General features: G+C 46.8%; 1 protein-coding gene across 10 annotated transcripts in view; it reads left to right on the forward strand.

The window, feature by feature from the left end:
- MTSS1 (MTSS I-BAR domain containing 1) overlaps positions 1–22,533 on the forward strand; it is a 495,007-nt gene that overhangs the window by 399,892 nt on the left and 72,582 nt on the right. For all 10 annotated transcript variants that reach the window (XM_085604969.1, XM_085604972.1, XM_085604973.1 and 7 more), the window contains exon 8: positions 21,984–22,091. In XM_085604969.1, coding sequence (XP_085461095.1) covers positions 21,984–22,091 — 108 coding nt within the window. The remainder of the gene's footprint in view (positions 1–21,983; positions 22,092–22,533) is intronic.

A 22,533-nucleotide genomic window follows, 5' to 3' on the forward strand; every position in this document is an offset into this window, starting at 1 on the left:
TCAGCCAGTCCCATGCTCACTGTGTTATTGGAGTCAAGCTAGCTTGGCTGATGAGGGTTGATACCCCGAAAGGATTACCAGGTTACTTTCTTCTGGTCCCGGGAGGACCTGGCCTGGCAGATCGGGCTGGACTGTTCCCATGGGCAGCAGGGTCAAGACTGATTTGCTTATGGCTGGGTCCAAATTGGAGAGGTGTGGAGAGCAAACAAACAATGGATTAAACCCAGATCTGTGACTGGGAGTGAATGCTTGATTTGTTAAGCATTCCGTCCATCATCTGTTCATTTTGCTTTTGTCCCCCCTTTCTTCTAACATCTTGAATTCTTTCCCTTTATATCAGTCTTTTCTTTTTTTTATCTTCACACACAAAAAATCCTGTTCTACAAAGCTATGTTTCCTATTTGATATCTGTGTTACATTATTCTCTTTATTTTTTTACATTTAGATTCGAATAGATTGCTTTTGTGTTATGTTTGTTAATATGCATTATGACATATTGGTACTTCTTTTATGGTGATCTAGCATTGCTCTGCTAGTGTTGTACCTAGATATGTATATATATTTTCAATTAAGCTTTTTAAAATAAAAAACACGTTCTTGGTGGTGACCATAGCCTTTAGCTCAGCCTCCTGTAGTGCTTTCAAAATGTTAAAAATAAAATATATATAAAGAAGACAGAGGGCCGATATACGTCGGATGCAGTATTGTCTGTTAGTGCCAACTGAAGTTCTATTTTTAATCAGTGAATTATTGAGTAAAATAAAATATATTGAGCAATACTATCAGAGTGTGGAATCTCCTGTGATACTCGTAAAGGAAAGAAAGTATATGTATGTAGATATAGTTCTGTATCAGATCACATGGTGCAGCTTTAGGTCCTTTTATTCATTCCTCATCAGCTTGAACTATTTCTGTCCCAGAAAGGCACCTTTAGCTCATTACTAGCCGAATAATAAATTCAATGTTGGGTGGATGCAGCAACAGTACGTTTTTTGTGTTTCATTATCAGGCTTCAATGTGAAAAGTTGTGACATGTACTTTTGTGACATGTCATCGCCTTTCCATGTGGCTTCTGCTACATTGGAATGACCTCAAGACAAATGCGAGCATATAAATACAATCAGGTGAAGCAAAGCAACAACTAAATTGATGAGAACTTTCTTGAAAAAGTCACAGCGAGAAATATATGAGATGATCAATTACCAAGAAACTCACCCCTTACATTGGGATCAACAATATTGACTCCTAGAGAAGGATGGGTCTACAAATTGAAAGCACATGAAAGGGAACTTAATGTTGAAATTCTGATGGACCAGCTGAGCCTCCATTAGTCCCACTCTGTCTTACTAATGACAACAGAAACTTTAGGAATACACTATCTGTTTCTCCCAGGAAAGGATATCGTCCTATGGTATGTTCATGTACTTACATTACATAGTGTCATGTTACACGACCATTGGTATTGTCCAATGGTTCCTTTTATGAATTAAAACATCTTTTTCCACTCACCAAACAGAAATAACAGGACCTGCCGTTTTTACCCTCGATACAATGGGCATTTGTATATTGCACTCTGAGCCCATTGACCGTGCAAGGGCTGTGGCAGACTACAACTCCCGTGATTCCAGTGCCCATTTACAGTGTGCAGGTGTAGGGAGACTACAAATCCCATAAATCCAGGTGCCATCCGCTAATGTTTGCATACAGATGTACAGCGCCGGGAGAATACATCGTTCTCTCCGGCACGTGCACACTCAGAGGCGTAATGATCCTCTCATGGCAACAACACAGCGGCAATGTATTTATGGTTATTTGGACACCTGGGGTGAGTTTCCTTCTCATTGGTACTTAGCTCACAAAGCCAGTTTGAACCTGCCAGACCCCGGGAGATGTAACTCACGCCCCCTGGCATTTGACTGCCGCAAGCTGGGAAGAGCGGAGCCATGTGGGTGAAAATGTGGGTAGGGACCTTTACGAAGTAAGTGCCCTATTCTTGTTAGTTACTGGTTTAGTTTCCGAATAGCAGTATCCTTTTTGATATGAGATACAAAATTTGGATTACTCCGAATACTTTTCTGGTTTTGAACTTGACACTACGATTCATTGCCCTTTCTTTAGGGTTTGACTGCAGGGCCAACTCTTTCTCACCCCCGTGGGATTAGACCTTTAGGAGTCAGGATGACCCCAATGATAAAACATGGCACTATTATAGTGAGCGAGGGCTGTTTAAAAAAACAAACAATCTTTTTCCCACTTCCTTAGGAGAGATTTAGGTGTGGCACATAACTGTCCCCCGCTTGTAAGTGTCTCTTGTTCTCCGGTGTTAGTAGTAAATTTACACTGTACCTCGGTGTACAGAACAAATGACACATGAACATTAGTAAATTTAACCTGTATCTGAAAGAGACACATTAGTGATAGATTCCTTACCTTAGAATTACCCCCAGACGTCAGACTGGATTCGGAAAGCTTTTGTCAGCAGTACCCCAGCGCGTCGGAAGGTGGTGTTGTGCGGCTCCGCGTCTGTCGTAGGCGTCGTGATCGCCGGTATGACATCTCGGCAGCTATTTAGACGCCGCCCTCACGCGCTGACGTCACTTCCTTCTTTTTCCACACCAGCAAGTGCAGATCCGGAGAGAGCGGTACCCCCAGTCAATTTTTGACTGAGTTTTTGGGACTTTTGTCTCTGTCTTTTTAGAGTCTATCAACTCCTGGGGCTGTAGGGATGGCCGGTTTTAAATCTTGCGAAGTTTGTCCCCACATGATGTCAGTGATGGACCCGCGCCGCAAGTGTCTCTACTGCCTGGGGCGCGACCATGACCCCACGTCGTGCCATGGCTCTAAAAAACTTTGCGGGAGCAGTCTCAAAAAATGCTTGAGGCCCGGGAGTTGGCTCTGTGCCGTTCAAGGTCCTGTTCCCGTGGGAGGTCGAGGGAGCGATCGCGGAGCCGCCATCGTCGTTCGACGAAGTCTTCGCACTTGGGGTCAGGTAAGACGAAACACAGGAAGTCAAAGAAACAATGTCGCTCTTCGCCTTCCCCTAGATTGTCGCGCAACATGGCTGAGGGTGCGGGTGGTGCCACCCCTGCTGCTCTGGTGGAGCCTGCGCAGTTGCCGACGGCCTACCCACCTTTCCCGGGTCCATCTGCGACTCCGGCCCAGCTGCAGGACTTCCTGTCAGCCATGGCTCGCCTTTTTGGCCCATCGGGTCCTTCCGGCGCGCCTTCGGGCCCCACGGGTCCGACTGGGGGTCCTCGTCCTTCTGTCGTCGGCTCCGGCCCCGACGTAGTCTACGGCTCCGGCCTCGGCGCAGCGCGACTCACTTGGATACATGCATAGATCACAGCTGACGTCGGTTGACCTCGTACAACCTCCACCGAAGTCGACGGCGCCGATGGGGAATTTCTATCCCTTTCTCCATCCTCCTCCTTCTTTTCCACTTGCCCAGCAGGTTACGGAGGACTGGGAGGTGTCGGAAGACCCTCTTGCAGCTCAATGCGAGTTAGACCAGGACTGGGCAGAGGATTTGGAGGATGCAGGTGGACTGGATATTTCTCCAGAACCTGGTGCACTGTCTCCTTCTACCGTGGCTACGAAGGAGGGTGGTACTTATTCAGTGGTGTTGCGAGGGCAGGCAAGGCTCTCCACCTCGAGCTCCCTACAGTGGCCGTCAGACCCAACCTCCTGACTGAAGTGGTTCGGCCTGCGGCTTCCTCTGCGAAACCGCTGCTGCCCTTCAATGACGCACTTTCAGACGTTCTTTTGGGCACCTGGTCCAGCCCCAACAGAGGGGCTCCTGTGGATAGGAACGTGGCCCGACGCCATCGCCCGGCCCCGGGTGACCCCATTTTCCTCTCCCAACACCCTACCCCTGAGAGCTTGGTTGTCCAAGCCTCTGCATCCCCGGGCGCATTCCCTTCCGCACCGGACAGGGAATCCAAGAAACTGGAGCAGTTTGGGAAGAAGATTTTCTCTTCCGCCAGTTCAGGGTGGCGGTCTGTGAACACCGCATGCCTCTTGGGCCGTTATTCCCACTCTGTGTGGGATACGGTGGCGCAGGTGCTGCCTCAATGTCCGGAGGAGGCCCGGACGGTGCTCTCCCAAGCTATTGCTGAAGGGAGAGATGCAGCCAAGTTCACGACTCGTTGTGGTCTTGACACTGCCGACTCGCTGGGCAGAGCAATTACCACGACAGTGGCGCTACGCCGTCACGCCTGGCTGAGGACAACTGGCTTTTCAGGGGATGCCCAGAACACTCTGATGGACATGCCTTTTGATGGCACTCGCCTTTTTGGGGACAAGGCAGATAGTGCGTTGGAGCGCTTTAAGGACTCGCGGGCTACGGCCAAGTCCCTGGGCCTTTCGGCCACGCGCACTCCTTCGGCTTCTGCTTTTCGCTCCTTTCGTGGCCAAGGAAGGGGCGCCCAAACACGTTCGTTTTAGAGCCACAGGCCTGTGCAGCAACAATCTCAGCGCAGTCGCTGGCGTGGGACCCGCCGAGGTGGGTCACAGGGCCAGCGGGTGGGTCAGTCCACCACCATTGCCACCACTGACTCCAGACCTTCCTAGTCCGGTGTTTCAGGCCCATCAGACGCCAGTGGGTGGCAGGATTTGCCATCACCTCCACCACTGGTGCACCATCACTTTGGACAGGTGGGTTTTACAGATAGTCTGAAGGGGCTACTCCCTCCCCTTCAATTCTACCCCTCCAGCCATGCCATCTCAATTCCACCGCATGTCGGAAGATCACTTGACACTTCTACAGCAGGAAGTTGCGGCCCTCTTGGCCAAGGGGGCCATCAAGCGCATACCGACGCCAGAAGTGGGTCGTGGTTGTTATTCCCACTACTTCCTGGTTCCAAAGAAGGACAAGGGCCTGCGTCCTATCTTAGACCTTCGGAACGTCAATCGCTTTCTCCGGAAGGAGAAGTTCAAGATGCTCATACTTGCTCAGGTCTTGTCTGCCCTAGACCCGCAAGACTGGATTGTAGTGTTGGACTTGCAGGATGCTTACTTTCATATCTCCGTCCTGCCGGCCCACCAGCGTTAACTTCGGTTCACGGTAGGCCACAAGCACTTTCAGTTCCCTTTTGGCCTTGCCAGCGCCCCTCAGGTGTTCACGAAAGTGATGGCGGTCGTCGCAGCTCATCTGCGCAGATCAGGGGTTTCAGTCTTCCCCTATCTCGATGACTGGTTATTGAAGGGCGGGCTCGCCCAAGGCAGTCATCTCCCACCTCCAGACTACGGCCGACCTCCTGCATTTGCTGGGTTTCTCCATCAATATGCCGTAGTCGCACCTGATCCCCTCTCAGAAGCTCCTCTTCATCGGAGTAGTTCTGGACACGGCGCACTTTTGAGTTTATCCTCCCGAACAGCGAGTCCAGGACATTCGGGCTATGAGTCCGATCTTTCGGTGAGTTTCGGTCAGGATGACCTTGAGGCTGCTGGGCCTAATGGCCTCCTGCATCCTGCTGACTAATCATGCCAAATGGCATTGCGGGCTCTTCAGTGGGACCTGAAGTTCCAGTGGGCGCAGCATCAGGGGAACCTGTCCGAGTACATCCAGATCTCGGAGGGCACTGCACGACAATTGCAGTGGTGGCTCATGAACCAGCATTGGGTCAGCGGCAGATCACTCTCCCTTCCCCAACCGGAGCACACAGTGGTGACGGATGCCTACCTCCTGGGATGGGGCAGCCACATGGAAGAGGCGGAGTTCAGAGGCCTCTGGTCTCCGGCGGAGTCCAGGCTCCATATCAACCTTCTGGAGCTCTGGGTGATCCTACTGGCACTAAAGGCATTTCTTCCCTCTGTCAATGGGAGACTAGTGCAGGTGTTCACAGACAACACCACCGCCATGTGGTACTGCAACACTCAAGGCGGGGTTGGGTCGTGGACCCTATGCCAGGAGGCTCTGCGTCTTTGGACTTGTCTGGAACATCAAGGCATTTCACTCGGAGGTGGCGCAAGGTCTCTTTCAACAGTGGGGAGAGTCTTGGTTTGATCTATTTGCCACCGAAGAGAATGTGCAATTTCAGCAGTTCTGCACGTTGGAATTTCCAAGGCGGCACTCGCTCGGCGACGCTTTTCGTCACGAGTGGAGTTGCGGTCTATTGTACGCCTTTCCGCCAATACCACTTCTACATAGAGTGCTAAAGAAGATCAGGTGCGACCGGGCCAAGTCATTCTTGTGGCCCCGGACTGGGTTTAAAGAGTTTGTTATCCCGAGCTACTCAGTATGAGCGTGGATCCCCGATCCGACTGCCTCTTCGGGAGGATCTTCTGTCACAGCAGGAGGGGACGGTCCTCCACCCGAAAGTGTCCAGCCTCCACCTCCTTGCGTGGCGATTGAGCGGCGACAGTTGATTCCATTTTACTTACCTCCTGAAGTCTGTGATATCATTCTGGCAGCCAGGCGTCCCTCCACTAAATCGGTATACGCCTGCAGGTGGAACAAATTTGTGGCATGGTGCACAGCAAAGGCTGTGGATCCCCTTTCTGCGCCTCTTTCAGAAGTCCTTTTGTTCCTTCTCTTTTGGCCCAGCAGGGCTCTTTCTCAGGCTCCCTGATCAGCCCACTCTTTTAAAGTCCCCTGTGGTAAAAACAATTCTCAAAGGCATTACTCACCTTTTCCCTCCTATTCCGTTTGTGATGCCGTTTGTAATGCCTTGTGGATGAGAATGTCCCCTTGTCTCGTCGCCACTGGTGCAAAGTTCTCTTGTGATGTTCATGCCGTGCCCTGAGAGTAAAGCAACCAGGAGCACCTGAACCCCCCAGTCCCCTCCCAATATGGCAGATGCAAGTCCTTTGCCCCAACCATCTCTCCAAGTCTTTGGCCGGATATGCACTTTGGGGGAATCCGGGGGGAAGGGTGGGCATGACCATGTCAAATTTGCGGCGGAATCAGTCAGAGGACACTCCGGGCGAGAGCTAGTCTAAAGTGAAGGGCCCATGAGGCACCCTGGTCAGGGGCCTCAGTCTGATGATTTCGCGTTTCTCCTGCCCATTGTCTGCCACTGACCCCTATTGCGTCGTTCTGGTTGATCCTTTCCGACCGTATCCAACGAGGTTGTGGAGAGTTCCAAGCCCAGCAGATCAGTCACCTCCGATAGTTCCACGCAGTGGTGTTGTTTGTTATGCCACTGGAAAGCGATCGCAAAGGGGTATGTCCACCTGTACATGACTTTCTTCTCCCTCAAATGATCTGTGATTGGGCGGAACTGCTGGCGTCGCTGGAGGGTGGCCGGAGCTACGTCTTGATACAGCGAGCAGGTGGCATTCTGGAAGGTGAGCGTGTCGGTAGCCCTCACCCTCTGGTGGACCAGTTCTTTGACTGTGAAGGAACTGAACTTTGCCAGGACATTTCTTGGGCGCCGATTCTCCCCCGGCACTCGTGGACCCACTCTGTGCACTCTTTCCAACCGGACTTCAGGGCCATCTTCCCTTAAGACTGAGGAGAAGTCACCCACCATGAATGCCTCCAGGTCCGGGCCCTCACAGTTCTCCATCAGGCCTCGGACCCTTACATTATCGCGACGAGAGCGGTTTTCCAAGTCTTCTCATTTGAGTAGTGAGTCCCTTAGTTGGCCACGAAGTTCGGCTGCTCCGTCTTCTTGGGAATTAATCTTGTCTGACACCTCCTGTTGCTTCGCCTTCAGGTCGAGGGTACGTGTACCCACTGAGTCGACATCCGCCTGAACCGCTACCAGTTTCCCTCTTACTTCAGAGCGGAGAGTTTCAAAGGAGGCCTCCATGTCCGCCTTGATGTCCGCTCTTAGCTCTGATTGCAGCTCCTGCTTGAACTCGCGAAGGGAAGCCATGAGGTCGTCCCCTGTGGTCCCAGCACCCTTCGATTCAGGCGCCTTGTGGCATCTACAGGCCAGTAAGAAGTGTCACAGCAGCCATGTTAGGGTCAGGCAGCGCTCATCGACTCGTAATTGTGTGGGCCTCCGACCCCTCCGCCACCTCCCAGTTCGCTGGCAGTTTACCTTACAGTGGCCGGACGTGCACCTCTAGAAGCACCTACGGATCTCTCGGTCGGAAGGGCTGGTAAATAGAGGTCAACGGCAGCTGTCAACCTAGCTTACCCCATCTAAGCAGGTGTTAAGCTCCGGGCAGGAGGTGCGGTGGTCTTCGATGGAGGCAGGCCTCCAGGATCAAGGCCCCCTTCTTTTGCGGGTCGCAGCCCCTGCACACCGGCAGCCTACCATTTTGCACGGCGCCGCGTCCGGACCGGAATGGATCTGATACACCTTCTGTCGAAAACATCAGGGGGGCCGCAGCAACCTGGTGTGTTCCCCTGCTCGACTTCTCGCCAAAGACCCCCGGGGCACCTTCAATGTGGGGGAATGCCAGGACTCAGAGCCTCCGCGCTTCGCTCCTGGGAGGCTGCCATTTTCTATCCTGCACCACCTCTCCCACCCACACTCCAGGGCTCCTCACTCGGTGGGCTGCCTCTCCTTCGTCAGCACCTCCTGGGCATCGCTGGGCAGTGGTTAGGAGGCCGTTAAGACGCCTTGCTTCATGAGTTTCAGCAGGGCCTGGGAAGGAGCCGATCGGATTCACATCCGATCGGCCATGTTGGTTGGCCATGCCCTACCCCAACCCTCCCCCCGGAAAGTTTAAAGGTCACCTGTAAACCGGGTACTTAGAAAAAGGGGGAGTTGGTCCCAGAATGTCTTTTTCCATTTATTTTTCTATAGGGAAAATTAAATACAGCAACAGCCAAAACAGCTGAACTGAATTAGACCGAATTTAACAGAAGGCTAGATTTTGGTCCAGCGTGCTTTTTGTTACTTGGTGTAAATCGATTCAGTAGTTTTTGAGAAATTAAAGTTTGAAAAAGATAGATATTTGACGATGTGGAGGATCCACATAGCCGATAGATCTCTAGATAAGATCTGATTGACTACCACAACATCAAGAAAGTTGTGGCAGCAGCCATCTTAGGGCTTGGGGACTCAGTATTGAGTCCTTGGAAAAAATTACAAAATAATTAGGAGGGGAGGGAAGGGACATTCTGCCCCCTCAACCCCCAAGTCTGCTGGGGGCCCCCAAATTGCCCTCCCAGGCCAAAATGACAATGGTTTTTTGTTGCTGTTTTTTTTTTAATCGGCACCACAGATCTGCAGCACCTATGGGGGGGGGGGGTGTAATGGCAGCCTCCTACCTTATATTAAAATACCTCTGGGGTAGGGAAGTGCGTGGCCCTGCCATTCCCAAAGCCTTTTATAGACCCAGGGATCCCATCCACAGGGGCAGTTTATTTAAAAGTAGGGGAGGAGGCATGCAGACCCTCTCCTCAAGTCTCTGAGGTCCTGGAGATCCCATCCCTCTGTGCCGTTACCAATTTTAGGGAAGGTGCAGGCAGCCCACCTCCCTAAGGCTAGATCGGTCCCTGCGACCTCATCCCCTGGACCCGATTCAAGCAATGTTCCAGGGGCTCCATCCTCCCGGATGCTGCAATTTCCTGCCTGGGAGGGTGGAGGCATACACTGCCCACACTCTCCCAAGCAGGAAACGCAAGTTTGCTTCCGCCCGGGCAAGAGCAGGACAATAAGCGGCTCCCGCCCGGGCAGGAGTGAAGAAGAATGGTGGCCGGCTCCCGCCAGCACCACAATGGGTACTGGCAGGTGGGGGCTATGGCGGCTTTGGGGGGGAGGGGGGGGTCTCCCCGTGGCCCCCAACTTTTAGGTACATGTGGTTGCCCAAGGCACCCACTTAGAAATTTTGAGTAAAGAAAAACGTGACTGGCTTCTGCCACTGTGGTGGCTGGGGAGCAAGGAAGCCCCTTGGGGACCCCTGTAGCCCCAACATGACAAAGGGTGTGGGTGCCCCGGGTGGACACTGGGGCACCGCAAACAAATTAAAACAGAAAAAAAGGAACAATAAATTAAATTAAATGAGCAGCGAGAGCTGCTCATTTATTATTCACTGCTCCACACAAGGGATGCCCCTTACTGCCCTGCAAGGGCTTTTTGTTAATATATTTCTATATTGGTGGTGCCCCAAGAAGGAGCATTGGCACCACCAAGCATTTTTTATAATGTTGCGGATGGTTGCTGGAAGTGCAGCAGACCCCAGTAACATTACAAAAAAAAAATTAGTTTCTTGGGTCATTAAATCTGTAACCCCAGGAGAGTTGAACATTTTTTAAAGCACTCTTAGCGTTTTATAACTATCACTTTTATTAAACATTGCACTGTGTGAATTAATGAAATCTACATTTGATTCTGATTATTGGTGATTTGGTTGTAACGAAGACAATAGGTCTGCTGTGTATATGTTGATATGCTGAACCCTTCAAAAAAGTCAATAAGCATACTTTTAATATTTGGTGTTTATGCCCTTTCACAAAGTCATTTGGTCTACCTTACTTAAAATGACACCCTTTATATAGTAACCTCACATAGTCAGCCATGAGCACCTGCGATGATTTGGGCACCAGCCCTGTGACCAACCCCATGCTGTGCACTCTAGTTAGGCACAGAGCAGGACCTTCACCCCATGCCGTACTCAACCAAAGGCTGTGCACAGTGCGAGATTTCTTCCCTTCAGGAGTTGGAAGTAGGTTCTGGTCTGCTGCCAGGCCTTTCAGCCAACCCCATGCTGCACGCCTAATGGATGGGTTGGGCACAGGCTGTGTACAGCATGGGTTGACATTATGTATGGTAATAATATCTTAATTTGCATTAAAAAAGATTAAAAATTCACTGACCAGGCCAACGGTTAAAGGGTTGTTATAGTTAGGTGAAAATGTCAGTTAAATCAGGCCTTGAGAAATCTACTCGCTATAGCGAGTCCGATTTTATCAGGGCGAGCTACATTTAGGGCCTACTCACCCATTCTGGTGAGCTGATAAAGAACATGAGTTCTGTTCATTCAGAGTGAAAGAGCAAAAAAGATGCCTTTAAATCTTGTTTTTATCTTGTCACATTTGCTCTGTGTTCAGATGCAGAGATCAGAAGTCTGTTTATGTGTTGCAGTATTTTGTAAAGTGAACTGCCTGACATGCTGTACAAACAGTGTGAAATGAAAGGCTTTAGAGTATCAGGGTTTTGCCTAACACACAGCATTTAAATAGCTAATAAGTGAACTGTACAAACATTTTCAAAATGTATTACAGTAGTTATGAAAGCCCATTTTTGGCAATTGTGTGATAAAAAAATATTGTAATATGATGAAAACAAATCCAAACACTTTACTTGGTGATGTGCAGATAATAAGTATGTTTGATGAAACCTAATTTCCAAAATATTGTTTATACACTATATAGTTTTTTCAGTAAAACTGCATGTTAGCGGGAACATTGTTGGCCATTTCAATGGGAAATGTACTGTCTGTAAATAATAGTGCGCTACCACATCATGCTTTAGTAATATAGGGGTATATGTACAAAACCTTCTTTGAGGTCGTAAATGGACCAATTCGCAGAATCAGATGTTTTGCGATCGCAAAAAGGTATTTAAAATGTACAAAAGCCAAATTGATTCAGTAACCTGTTATCGATTTGCAAATTGGGCATGCTAATCTGTATTTGGTAGGGGCGTGTTAAGGGCATTCCTTCCTAACACACATTCGCAGTGGTATGTATGAATGTTTTGCGACCAAGTTAGTCACTAAATATTCCTTTTTTTTTTTTTTTAAACAAAAATGCAGGCAGTGGTAGCACAGACCTGCTCCTAAAAAATGAAACTTAAATGTTTTGTTTATTTTCTTTTTAAACACATCCTGCTTTCCTTTAAGGAAAACGAGCTGCATTTGAGGAAAAAAAAAAAAAGATTGCTTTATCAAAAAGCAATCACAGACGTGATGGCCTGCTGACCGCAGCAGGCCACTGTCCCTCTGACTGCGATTTCTAATGAGTCGTAAATCTCATTAATATTCATGAAGCAGCTCTTTTGTAACCCCATTAAGAATTTCTGTTTCCAACTTCTAGGTTTTTGTACATTAGGACTTGCAATTTCCTAATTGCAATTTGCAAAGAATCGCAATTACGAAATCGCAATTCCTAAATTCTCTAAATATGGCCCCATATTAATTAAATTTGAGTTTTTAAACATGAACTGAGAAATACCTCTGCCCCTGTACTGATGGCAATGCTGTTGAACTAAGAGACACGTCAGGGATCATGTGTACCCTTTTTATCTATGAGTTTTTTTTTGTACAGCAGACATGTTGAACTCACATATTTCAAGGTGCTCTCAAATGTGATAATGAAGAAAAAGGAGGCTCTGTAAAATAAAATATTTGCCTAGGCTCACACAATTTGAGACCGGTTTTTGGGCTAAGCACATTACAGTTAGGTCGAATAGATTATTCAAGATACTAGACCTGCAGTTCTAGTAACATTTTTATGATTTTTCGAGGCTTGAAAATATACCATTTTAAATCAACAAAACCACTGAAATTCTCCAGTTGTAGTTATCCAAAGTAACTATAACTTGTGCCCTAAAGGAACTAACTCACGCTCTCACCATGCACTGCTAAATATTTCCAATATTACATCACTCATTACCTGTTCTATGACACCATTGATAACTGTAGAATCTGAAATTACATAATTGATTAAAATACTGTACATGGCAGGTATGCAAGTAAAAGCTACATTAGAGCACATGTTACTTGTGATAACTATAACTGGTGAATTTCAGTTTTTTTTTTTTTTCCATTTTAAAAGTGTATTTAACTAACATTTTCACCTAACTAAAACGTCCCATTAACCTTCGTTTTTTTTAATGCAAAGTAAGATATTATTATTGTATGTAACTATATCGTCATCTTAACCTTTTGTTTTTTAATAATAATAATAAATTCTTTATTCGGTTTTTACAATTAAAAAACCATAAAAGAGCAGTTACAAATAGAACATCGCACATAGATTAAAGAATAATAAAAATTAAAGCTAAACAATTATCAGCTCATATAGTTAAAACCAAGGTTTTACAAAAATTCATTTCATCTACAAATACTGGGATCAAACCGCTGCTTACAAATTATTCCTATGTTGCAGAATACATTTAAGGAAGTTAAGAACAAGATAACAGGTCAATTCGGAATCTAGGCTTTGAAGGCGTAGCATTGCCGGTCGACACTGTCTTAGTCCCCAGCTCTTTAATAAAGGTAGTAACCAGACCCTCCTGTGTGGATGATGAAATTTACAAAACAGAATAGTGTGTAAATTTGTCTGAGTTGACACTTCATCACACGGACAAGGGGTGGAAACCTTCTCCCAGCTGTTTCTCTTGGGGAAGGATACTAGCCTAAAAAAGGAGTCAAATCTAAATCTTGTTAACAACATTCTGTGATAGGTGCTAATCTGTAATGTCAAATAAGGTTGGATGGAGTAAGTGGTCTGAATTAAATTAGCATGAACAACCGAGGGTTTCAATGCCACTGAGGTCAGTCTCAGGGACTCCAGATGCGTTAAAGCCAGTTTTTTAAGTCCTTTCTTTGACAATTCGTTAATTTTTTTTGGATCTGTGTAATAGATCTCCAAATCTAGATCCTTAAAAAAAATTTGTACATAGCACAACCATTGAATTGATACAGAGTGGTCTATGGCCATTGCGTCCATCAGAATTTCTTGTGAAAACACATTGTTCACGGAAGACCAGATACGACGCCAGAGCAATAGCGGTTGAATTCTTATCAGGTCCTCAAGGTAGGGAATACCAAGCTCCAGATGAAGGGCATATACTGAGGAGCTCATTGGTGCTGCTAAGAGAAATCTTAAAAAGTTATTTTCGGCGACCTGAAGGGTGCTGATTTCTGCGATTCCCCACAGGCCTGCTCCATAAAGGGCAATTGCCTGGCATTTAGCTACGTAAATTTTTAACAGCTCCACTGGAGGCCTTTTCCCTAGCCTCTGTGAAAAACTTATCAGGGACATTGTTGCTCTTTTAAACAAGTGACATCTGGCCTCCACTGCTGCTCTCCAGCTAAGCCTATCATCAATCATTATCCCCAAATAGCAGTACTTCGTAGTTACCTCAAGTTTTTGCTCTTTAAGAAAAATATTCTTTACACATTTTTTGGCTCGCCCGGCTACCATGACAAATGTTTTTTTCACGTTAACCTGTAAATCCAGGCTACCCATGAACTCAACGTATCTATTTAGGGATTTTTGCAGTTCGCGTGGGGTGCGGGCCAAAATGACCGCGTCGTCGGCGTAGAGCAAGGCGGGTATCAATCGCCGTTTGACCCGGGGTAGGTCCAGAGCCCCCCTCAACATCTCCGCCTCTAGGCCATTTGTGTAGAGGGAGAAGAGGAAGGGGGCAAGGACACATCCCTGCCTGACGCCTCGCTCCACTCCGAACGGCGTAGTCAATTCACCCTTTGTGCCAAAACGCACCCTAGCGGTGGCACCTGAATATAGTTCTCTCATAAAATCTACGAGAGATGAGTCCACTCCCATCAGTAACAAGATATTCCAAAGTTTCGTATGTGAAACGCAGTCAAAGGCGGCAGATAAATCTACGTATACCATATACACAGTTTCTTTTTTTCCTTGGCAGTATTTTCCCAGGATCAGACTGAGGTTCAGGGCCTGCTCTACCGTTCCAAACCCCTCCCGGAATCCAAATTGAAGGTCTGAAATAATGTGTCCCTCCTCTGCCCACTGCTGTAGTCGTTCAAGAACGATTCTACCGACCACTTTGCCTAGCGAATCTAAAAGGGAAATGGGACGATAACAATTGACATCTTGGCGGTCACCTTTTTTAAAAATTGGGACCATGATAGACTTTGTCCAAGAGTCCAACAGTCCCACTTTTGCCACTGCTATGCATACTCTAGTTAAAATGGGGGTCCAGAGGTCCGGGTTAAATTTAAACAAGTCTACTGGGACCCCATCGGGGCCTGGAGCTTTCCCGCTTTTGCTAGCATTCAAGGCCGCTATAACTTCAGCGATATCAAAAGTTAGGGAGATGGGATAGTTGACGTTTGGAAGACTATGATCTATTCTTTTACTGGTATTTACTGGGTTTTTAAAAAATTTTGAAAAATGTGTCACCCACGTAGCCTCATCGATAGCCACTTCTATCTTAGGGGTGTCTGCGCCCAAGAGATATGGAGTTTTAACAGTACGCCAAAAAGCCAAACTATCCTTAGATACAGCGCTAGTGTGCAAATCATCCCACAGTTTCATTTTTAATTCAGTGATTCTTTGCTTCCGTGCGGAGACATATTGACGCCTCAGCATTTGAATCAATTCTGAATCTCTCACTGTTTTTTTTAGTTCCTTTTTTAAGTTGGACAGGGCCATGGTACAGGAATGATTAAACCATCCTTTTTTGGTCGAGGGTGACCTCCTAGATGTTATTGTAAGAAGTTCCTTAATCTTTTCCAGTATTAGTAGAAAGTTGGTTAAAACAGCTTCTTCAGGTAACGTTGGATCAAGGCAATTGGTTATATTTACATATGACTCCATTACCAATTTCGCCGTGATTATCTCCGGATCCAGCGTCTCCCACTTTACTGTATAACCATTTGTCCTGCCCAACTCCAATTTATTTTGAGCGAGCGTAGAGGCGATTACACTAGTTTCCGGTTGTCCCTTCAATTGTTGGAGTTCTAGTCTAAGAGCGGAGTGGTCACTAAAAGTATTTAGCAATACCTCAAAGGACCTTACTCGAGGTAATAAGCCTGGGGAGAGAAGAATATAATCTACTGTAGTGCTGAAGCCCCTACCCACATACGTTGGTTGTAAAAAGTTAGAGTCCGGGATCAGTTTGTTTACTATTTCCAGTTCTAAGTCAACCAGCATATTGTTCATTGCAATCCCCGTTTTACTATGATTAAAGTGCATGATAGGAGCATTCTCTTCATCCACAATTCCACATCTATTTTTCCCGACATGAGGGCATGGGTGGATATTTAAGTCTCCTCCACATATAAGGTGGACTGGGCCCTTACCAAGTGGAGAGTTATGACCCAATTGCTCCATAATTAGATTGATGAGAGACAAAAATTGTTCCTCGTCAAGATTATTATAGACATTGAGCAAAAGAATAGGCTCACATTTATTATAGAGGAGCTTTAATAGTTGGTAATTTGGATCAGACCGCACCAAGGATGTTTTGAGATCATTGATTGTGTTGGCAATATGTGTAGTCAACCCTCCCTTGGGTCTTCCAAAACCGCCCCCCAACGCTGGCGTAAAATACGTTTTATAGCCAGCGAGGTGAAGCTCTGTCAAGGACCAAGTCTCCTGGAGACATATGATATTCCCCCCTTCCAAAAAATGTATCAATGAGCCGTCTTCGATTTTTGAACGAAGCCCTGCTATATTCCAGAAAAAAATGGATAGAGAATGCAAATCTACATTATGCACTGTTTCTTGGATTGAGGAATCCATTGTGGAATTAGATGTTAAATGGGAAGAGCTATGATCGTTGGATTTGAAATTAGTTGATGGTCAATCGACCATTTCAAGAACACTAAATCTGTTGTCCGTGGGAAACCCAAACCAGGTTTCCCTTTGGGTTGGCTCTCTATTTAACATCCGCAATTGGTGGAAGCCCCAGTCGTCATTTCCTCTTCCCCGAAATTGTGGGCCTGAATTTATCCTATAACCACCATGCTCATGGTAACGGGGGCCCACTGTGTTCCAACGATTTAAATAATTATCGTGGACTGGGGCTTTAGTTTCCCAATAAGGAGCATTGGTGAATTGAGCATCCCTGGGCGACCTGGAGGGATAAAAAAAGGAGAGACGTCTAATACCTATTTCGCCCTGGGTGTTTGGACGCTCCCAAGAACATATGTGGTCCACCACCCATGGGTGGTCAAAGGAAATCAAAATACAGTCGCCCGGAATTGATTTCCTACTATTTCCCACCCACGGGGTTCTACGGACCATCAAGATCCTAGATGACCCGGGTTCAGTAATGGGACAGTTGTTATTTAACCAAAACTGCACCTTATTTTTCAGTGACCAGGTAGTTTCCACGACGTGATCTTCTAACTCGGGAACTCCTACCATAACTACCACATAGGGGCTTGCTTCTGGAGGTAGGTCAACTGCCAACCTTTTTTTGCAGCCCCTCGTGTCAGCCAAGGTGTGATCAGTTGTTACTTGGTTAGGGACCTGTTTGTTTTGTTGGAGCGTCTTTTTTCCCTTGAGAGGGGAGTTTTTTGGCCCTGGCTTCGCTGCTCCCAAAACATTTTTCTGAGAAGGATGACAAATGTTGGAGTTAGCAATAGGATCTTCTGTTCGCTCTATAATGGTTGTTTCGGGACGTGGTGATTTAGATGTGGAATCAGAAGGGGCATTTTTAGAGGTTTTTTTTTTCGTATATGACACCTTTTGAAGGGGAGGTTTGATACTTTTCTCTTTTTGTTTATCCCCCCCCCCTATTACTTGTTTTGGTTTCGTGATGTCAATAAGGAGCTGTAATTGTTGTTCCATCCGAGACAACCTTAATTCGAGTGGGGTAATGGTAATTTTTAGAAGGTCTGCTATGTTGGCTATTGACACAGGGTTAAAATTGTCTCTTTGCAGGTAAATAGGTGAAGAAGAACTCGAGTTAAGTACGCTAAGCGAATCTAAATTTTCATGCGTGGGCTGATTAATGACTGATTTACCAGGGTGGGGATTGTCAGATGTGGGTGTTGAAGGTTTTGGTTCGTCTAGGGTACTGGAGTCATGAGGGATCGATTTATTAGGTTTTGTTCTTCTTTTCCTAATTGCCCCCTCCCTTTTCCCTCTAGTGATTCTTATTTCTTCCGGGGTTATTTCGGGGATTAGTACTGGCGATTTTTCTAAATCAAGGCTTAATTGAAAATCGGAAAGTTGTGAGGCTGAAAGATCTACATTATTTGGTAGACTTCTCCTACCTGTGGGAGAGGGGCCACAGCCCCCAATTCGGCGGGACTCGGGGGTTTTTGCATTCTTCAAGTTTCCCATGGATGACCGCTTTGCCAGGGCTAAATCTAAAGAGACCCTACCTTCTATTAGGGTGATGCTTTGGTCAATAAAATTGTTCGCCTTGGTGATAAAGTCATCCATAGGACCCAAACGTTTTCCCCCACCTCCCTTTACTTTATCTTTAGACCCTCTCGTAAGAACCATCTCCACAATCGAGTGGAACAATTAATCGACAACAAAATTTTGGCGCACAGAGTTTTCACCAGGCTACTTAGAGCTCTCACACGATGAGCTGGGTTAGGTTCTGAAAGTACCTCGGTGTTATGGAGAGGGCCCGGTCCGGTCTCCTCCGTTCTCTGACGGCCTCAGACGGCCCGCCCTTTGCCCGGGCTTAGCCCTGGGCGCTCCCGCGCAGCGGGTAACCAGGTTCTTTAAATAGTACAGTACTGGGGCTTGGGGGCGTGTCGGCCAGGGAGAGCAGCCCAGGTGTTGGTGGTTGGGCTCGCAGGGACTCCTGGACTATGGAGTCCCTGCTGCTCGCAGCCCCGGTCCTGAATCTTTTCCCCTGGATGGCAGGCTGTCCCAATCAGCAATCCTCCGCGGTGACTGAACGCGAAGCGGGACCCGCGAAGCGGGTCCGGCGAGTTGCTGGCGCTGTGCACTGGAAGGGCTGGGATGTGCAGGGGCAGTCCGGCGTCAACCCTGAGGTAAGCAAGTAGTTGTCCCACTGTTAGGGAGAAATCCTTCGTCTTTTACTCCCGTGGGCTTGGGGGCGTGTCGGCCAGGGAGAGCAGCCCAGGTGTTGGTGGTTGGGCTCGCAGGGACTCCTGGACTATGGAGTCCCTGCTGCTCGCAGCCCCGGTCCTGAATCTTTTCCCCTGGATGGCAGGCAGTCCCAATCAGCAATCCTCCGCGGTGACTGAACGCGAAGCGGGACCCGCGAAGCGGGTCCGGCGAGTTGCTGGCGCTGTGCACTGGAAGGGCTGGGATGTGCAGGGGCAGTCCGGCGTCAACCCTGAGGTAAGCAAGTAGTTGTCCCACTGTTAGGGAGAAATCCTTCGTCTTTTACTCCCGTGGGCTTGGGGGCGTGTCGGCCAGGGAGAGCAGCCCAGGTGTTGGTGGTTGGGCTCGCAGGGACTCCTGGACTATGGAGTCCCTGCTGCTCGCAGCCCCGGTCCTGAATCTTTTCCCCTGGATGGCAGGCTGTCCCAATCAGCAATCCTCCGCGGTGACTGAACGCGAAGCGGGACCCGCGAAGCGGGTCCGGCGAGTTGCTGGCGCTGTGCACTGGAAGGGCTGGGATGTGCAGGGGCAGTCCGGCGTCAACCCTGAGGTAAGCAAGTAGTTGTTTGTTTTTTAATGTCATACACAACTATAACATTACTTTAACCTCTGGTTTTATGAGACAATACCCTTCCAGGCTTAGAGTGCCACAAAAAAGGAAGCAGAGAACTCCGGGTAGTTCCCAAGTTTAGGTGGAGAGAAGTTCCTATATATGGAGCACCCTACAACACAGTTGGCACCCTACATTTACACACCTCAAGTGTCTTTGTTTTTCTAGCAAAGTTTTAAGCATATATTTGTTTTTACTTATCATACTTGTTTGGTAAGGGCTTCTCGGGTAAAGGCTACATGGAAAAAGCATGCGTGATAAAGGCATACATTGTATCGTTGTACAACGTTCTAGCAGGGTGGTTTTTTAGCGCTCGGCCTCGCTTGACCTGATCCACATGATGTCAAATATTGCTGAAGTGATGAACCACTGGAGGAGATTGGTTGCAGCAACAATCAGGAGATGGAAATCAGCTGTTCTCTCCACATATGATTATTGGCTGAAGGACCTGATGGCTAGGACTCCTCAGGAGAGGCTGATAAAAAGGCTGCCTCTTTTCAAACCGATCTGTAGACTTTTTCTGTTTAATGGTTCAAATGCTTTTGTTGGATGGAATAAAAAGACCTGCTTGTGTGAGAGGCCTCTGCGGCACTAAAATATGTAATGGGAATGTCCCCGATTACTTATCGGTAAACTCTGGGTTTTATAGTCCTCGAACCAGCCATTACTTGTGAGGTAAACTACCTCTATACAGTAAAAACAAATAGGAAAACACTTTGAACCAAGTGTTGCCCACCCCTCTACCCCTGGGAACGTACCATAAAAGCACTTGGCATTCCCAGCATCCTCCACTCATATCCAAGCCAGTGAAAGATGGAAGGAAAGGGAGGGATGGGAATATCTTAATGACTGGTACAAGGACGCTTGGAGTAAAGTAATGAAGATTACCAACAAGTAACTGGGTGACATTACCTTGACGTCTACATCCTCCTCCCAGTCATTAATTGTGAGGAATACTAAAGCAAGACTGGGCTTTGTCATAAAATAAACAATAGTAAAATGGCATACATTGAGATCACTGACACACCCACTTATTTAATGAATTGCTTGATACTTATAGTAACCTAGAATTTAAAATCCCAACACTAAAGTTGTTTTCTATATTATCAATACCTTGCAGTCTATAATGATGGACAAAAGTATTTCGATAAGCCCTGATAGCCGCCCTTCAGATCTCTTCCAATATCATACCCTTTGTTTCAGACCAAGAGACAGCCCAACCCTTTTCGGATCTTTCCTAAATGCCTTCTGGAAGGGGTAAATCAGACTCCAAATAAGCCAGTGCAATTCATGAAGGAATCAACTTACTAAATGTCATGGAGACAGGCGTTTTACTTTGTCCTGCAGTCACAAAAAGATTATCCGAGTCCTACCAAAAAAATAAAAAATGAATGTGTCCTTGTGTAATTTAACTGGTGCTCATGTAAAGCGCTCCAATACCTTCGGTCGGGTTCACGCTATATAAATCTGCAAAAAAAAAAAAATGAAAGGTCAGGATCTTGGCAAATAAATTAGAAGAGCCCTCCTGTCATCCAGCAAATGAAAAACGTATTCCACTGGAGAAGAAGGAGAAGGGAAAAATGGCAAATCCTCTTCCTTTGCCCAATTAAGAGTAGTAACCGTTGGGAGAAAGGTAGGATCTAAAATGGATAGGAAAGATTTTCTACACAGCAAGAGCACCCAGTTCACCTATTCTTCTAGACGAAGTAACTGCAATTCTTCATTGTCAGATGAATGTATGTCCACTGATTCTAGAGGTTCAAAAAGATGCTTCTGTAAAATCTGAAGAATCGGAGTTAATTCCCAAGGAGAAGTTAAAGATTTTAATACTGATTGAGCCGAAGAAAAACTTGGTTCAAAAAGTTTTCACCACCACCTACATTTTTGTAGATTTCCGTTAGGCAGGAAAAACAAAAGAGCTGGGAATACCAATGTACCAAACCAATGCCCTTTCGCACCTTGGGAGTTTGGGCGAGATGTAGATCACAGTATTTTTCTGTTTGATTTTCCTGTCTTGAGGCAGTTTACCTCACAAGTAATGGCTGGAATGAGGGCGTAGGGGCAATGATGTCCTTATCCTTGTATTGGCTCTCTAGGTGTGTGGATTAGCCTTGGTTCCTGCTTTCTCCAATTTCTCATTTTTTTTCTCGTCTTCTTTCTATTCCTCCAGCCCAACTCCCCCCTTACCCCCCCCCCGGTTTTAATTTCCCTTTTTTCTACGTCTTTTCCTGCACTCTATTTTGCTATTGCTTACAAAGTACCTTTGCTTTTCACCACATTCAAGTATTATGTATTGTTCTTTTTTCACTGCAATGATCCATTGCTGTACCAAAGTGGGTCAGTTAAAAGCATTCTGGAGCCCCTATATGTGATACAACAAAATTAAAAAAAATTGCACCACAGGAGTGAATAATGCACTTCAGTTCTCCATGGGTTTATGTGACCGACACTACTACTGTTTAGGAAACCGGTGAAGATGTCACCATGAATAGTATTTGAATGCCTTATCAAATGTTTAGTTTGTGCATGCTGAATATTCATGTATCTACTTCATGCGTACCAGCGAAGAGTGGACTTCCCATGAAGGGCTCTTTTTTGCATTTATTGCTAAAGTAGTAAATCATAACCGCGTATATGGATAAATGAAAAGCAACCATTATGTATGATCATAAATGTAATTGAGAGCTTCTCTTAGTTATCGTGATCACCTCCTTTTCTCAGGAAGAAGAAATAGCGATGCTGGGCGAAGTGACGCATCTTCAGACCATATCGGAGGACCTGAAAACCCTCACCATGGATCCTCACAAACTGCCCTCTGCAAGCGAACAGGTCAGTCTATTGAGCGGTGCTCCCTTCTACTACACAGAGTAGCGTAGCTGGGTGCTAATGCTCGCTTTCATGCTTGAAGTATTTATTGCCTGGAAAAGGCAGGAAGATTGAGATAGGGTGTACTCTGTTTTGATATGAATGGGTGAGAGAGAGCACGAGTGAGAGAGAGGGAGACAGAGAGAAATACCATCTTGACCATCTGAACACCCAACCTAAAATATTTTACGAAGCTTAATCTATCCCCAGTGGGCTACTGAGATGAGGTACCAGTCATAGTGCTGCTACCAAGGCATTACCTCCTACACGTGCTCTGTTTCCCACCTCCAGATTTCAAGATGGTGAGATAGGCTCTACCAAATAGCTATATTCTGCTTCTATGGCTGCGGTCTCCCTCCCAGACACAAGAGATATATCAAACATCACATTGATGCTGCTCGGGCTG

Source organism: Triturus cristatus, chromosome 5_1 (assembly GCF_964204655.1).
Source record: "Triturus cristatus chromosome 5_1, aTriCri1.1, whole genome shotgun sequence".
Taxonomy (NCBI): domain Eukaryota; kingdom Metazoa; phylum Chordata; class Amphibia; order Caudata; family Salamandridae; genus Triturus; species Triturus cristatus.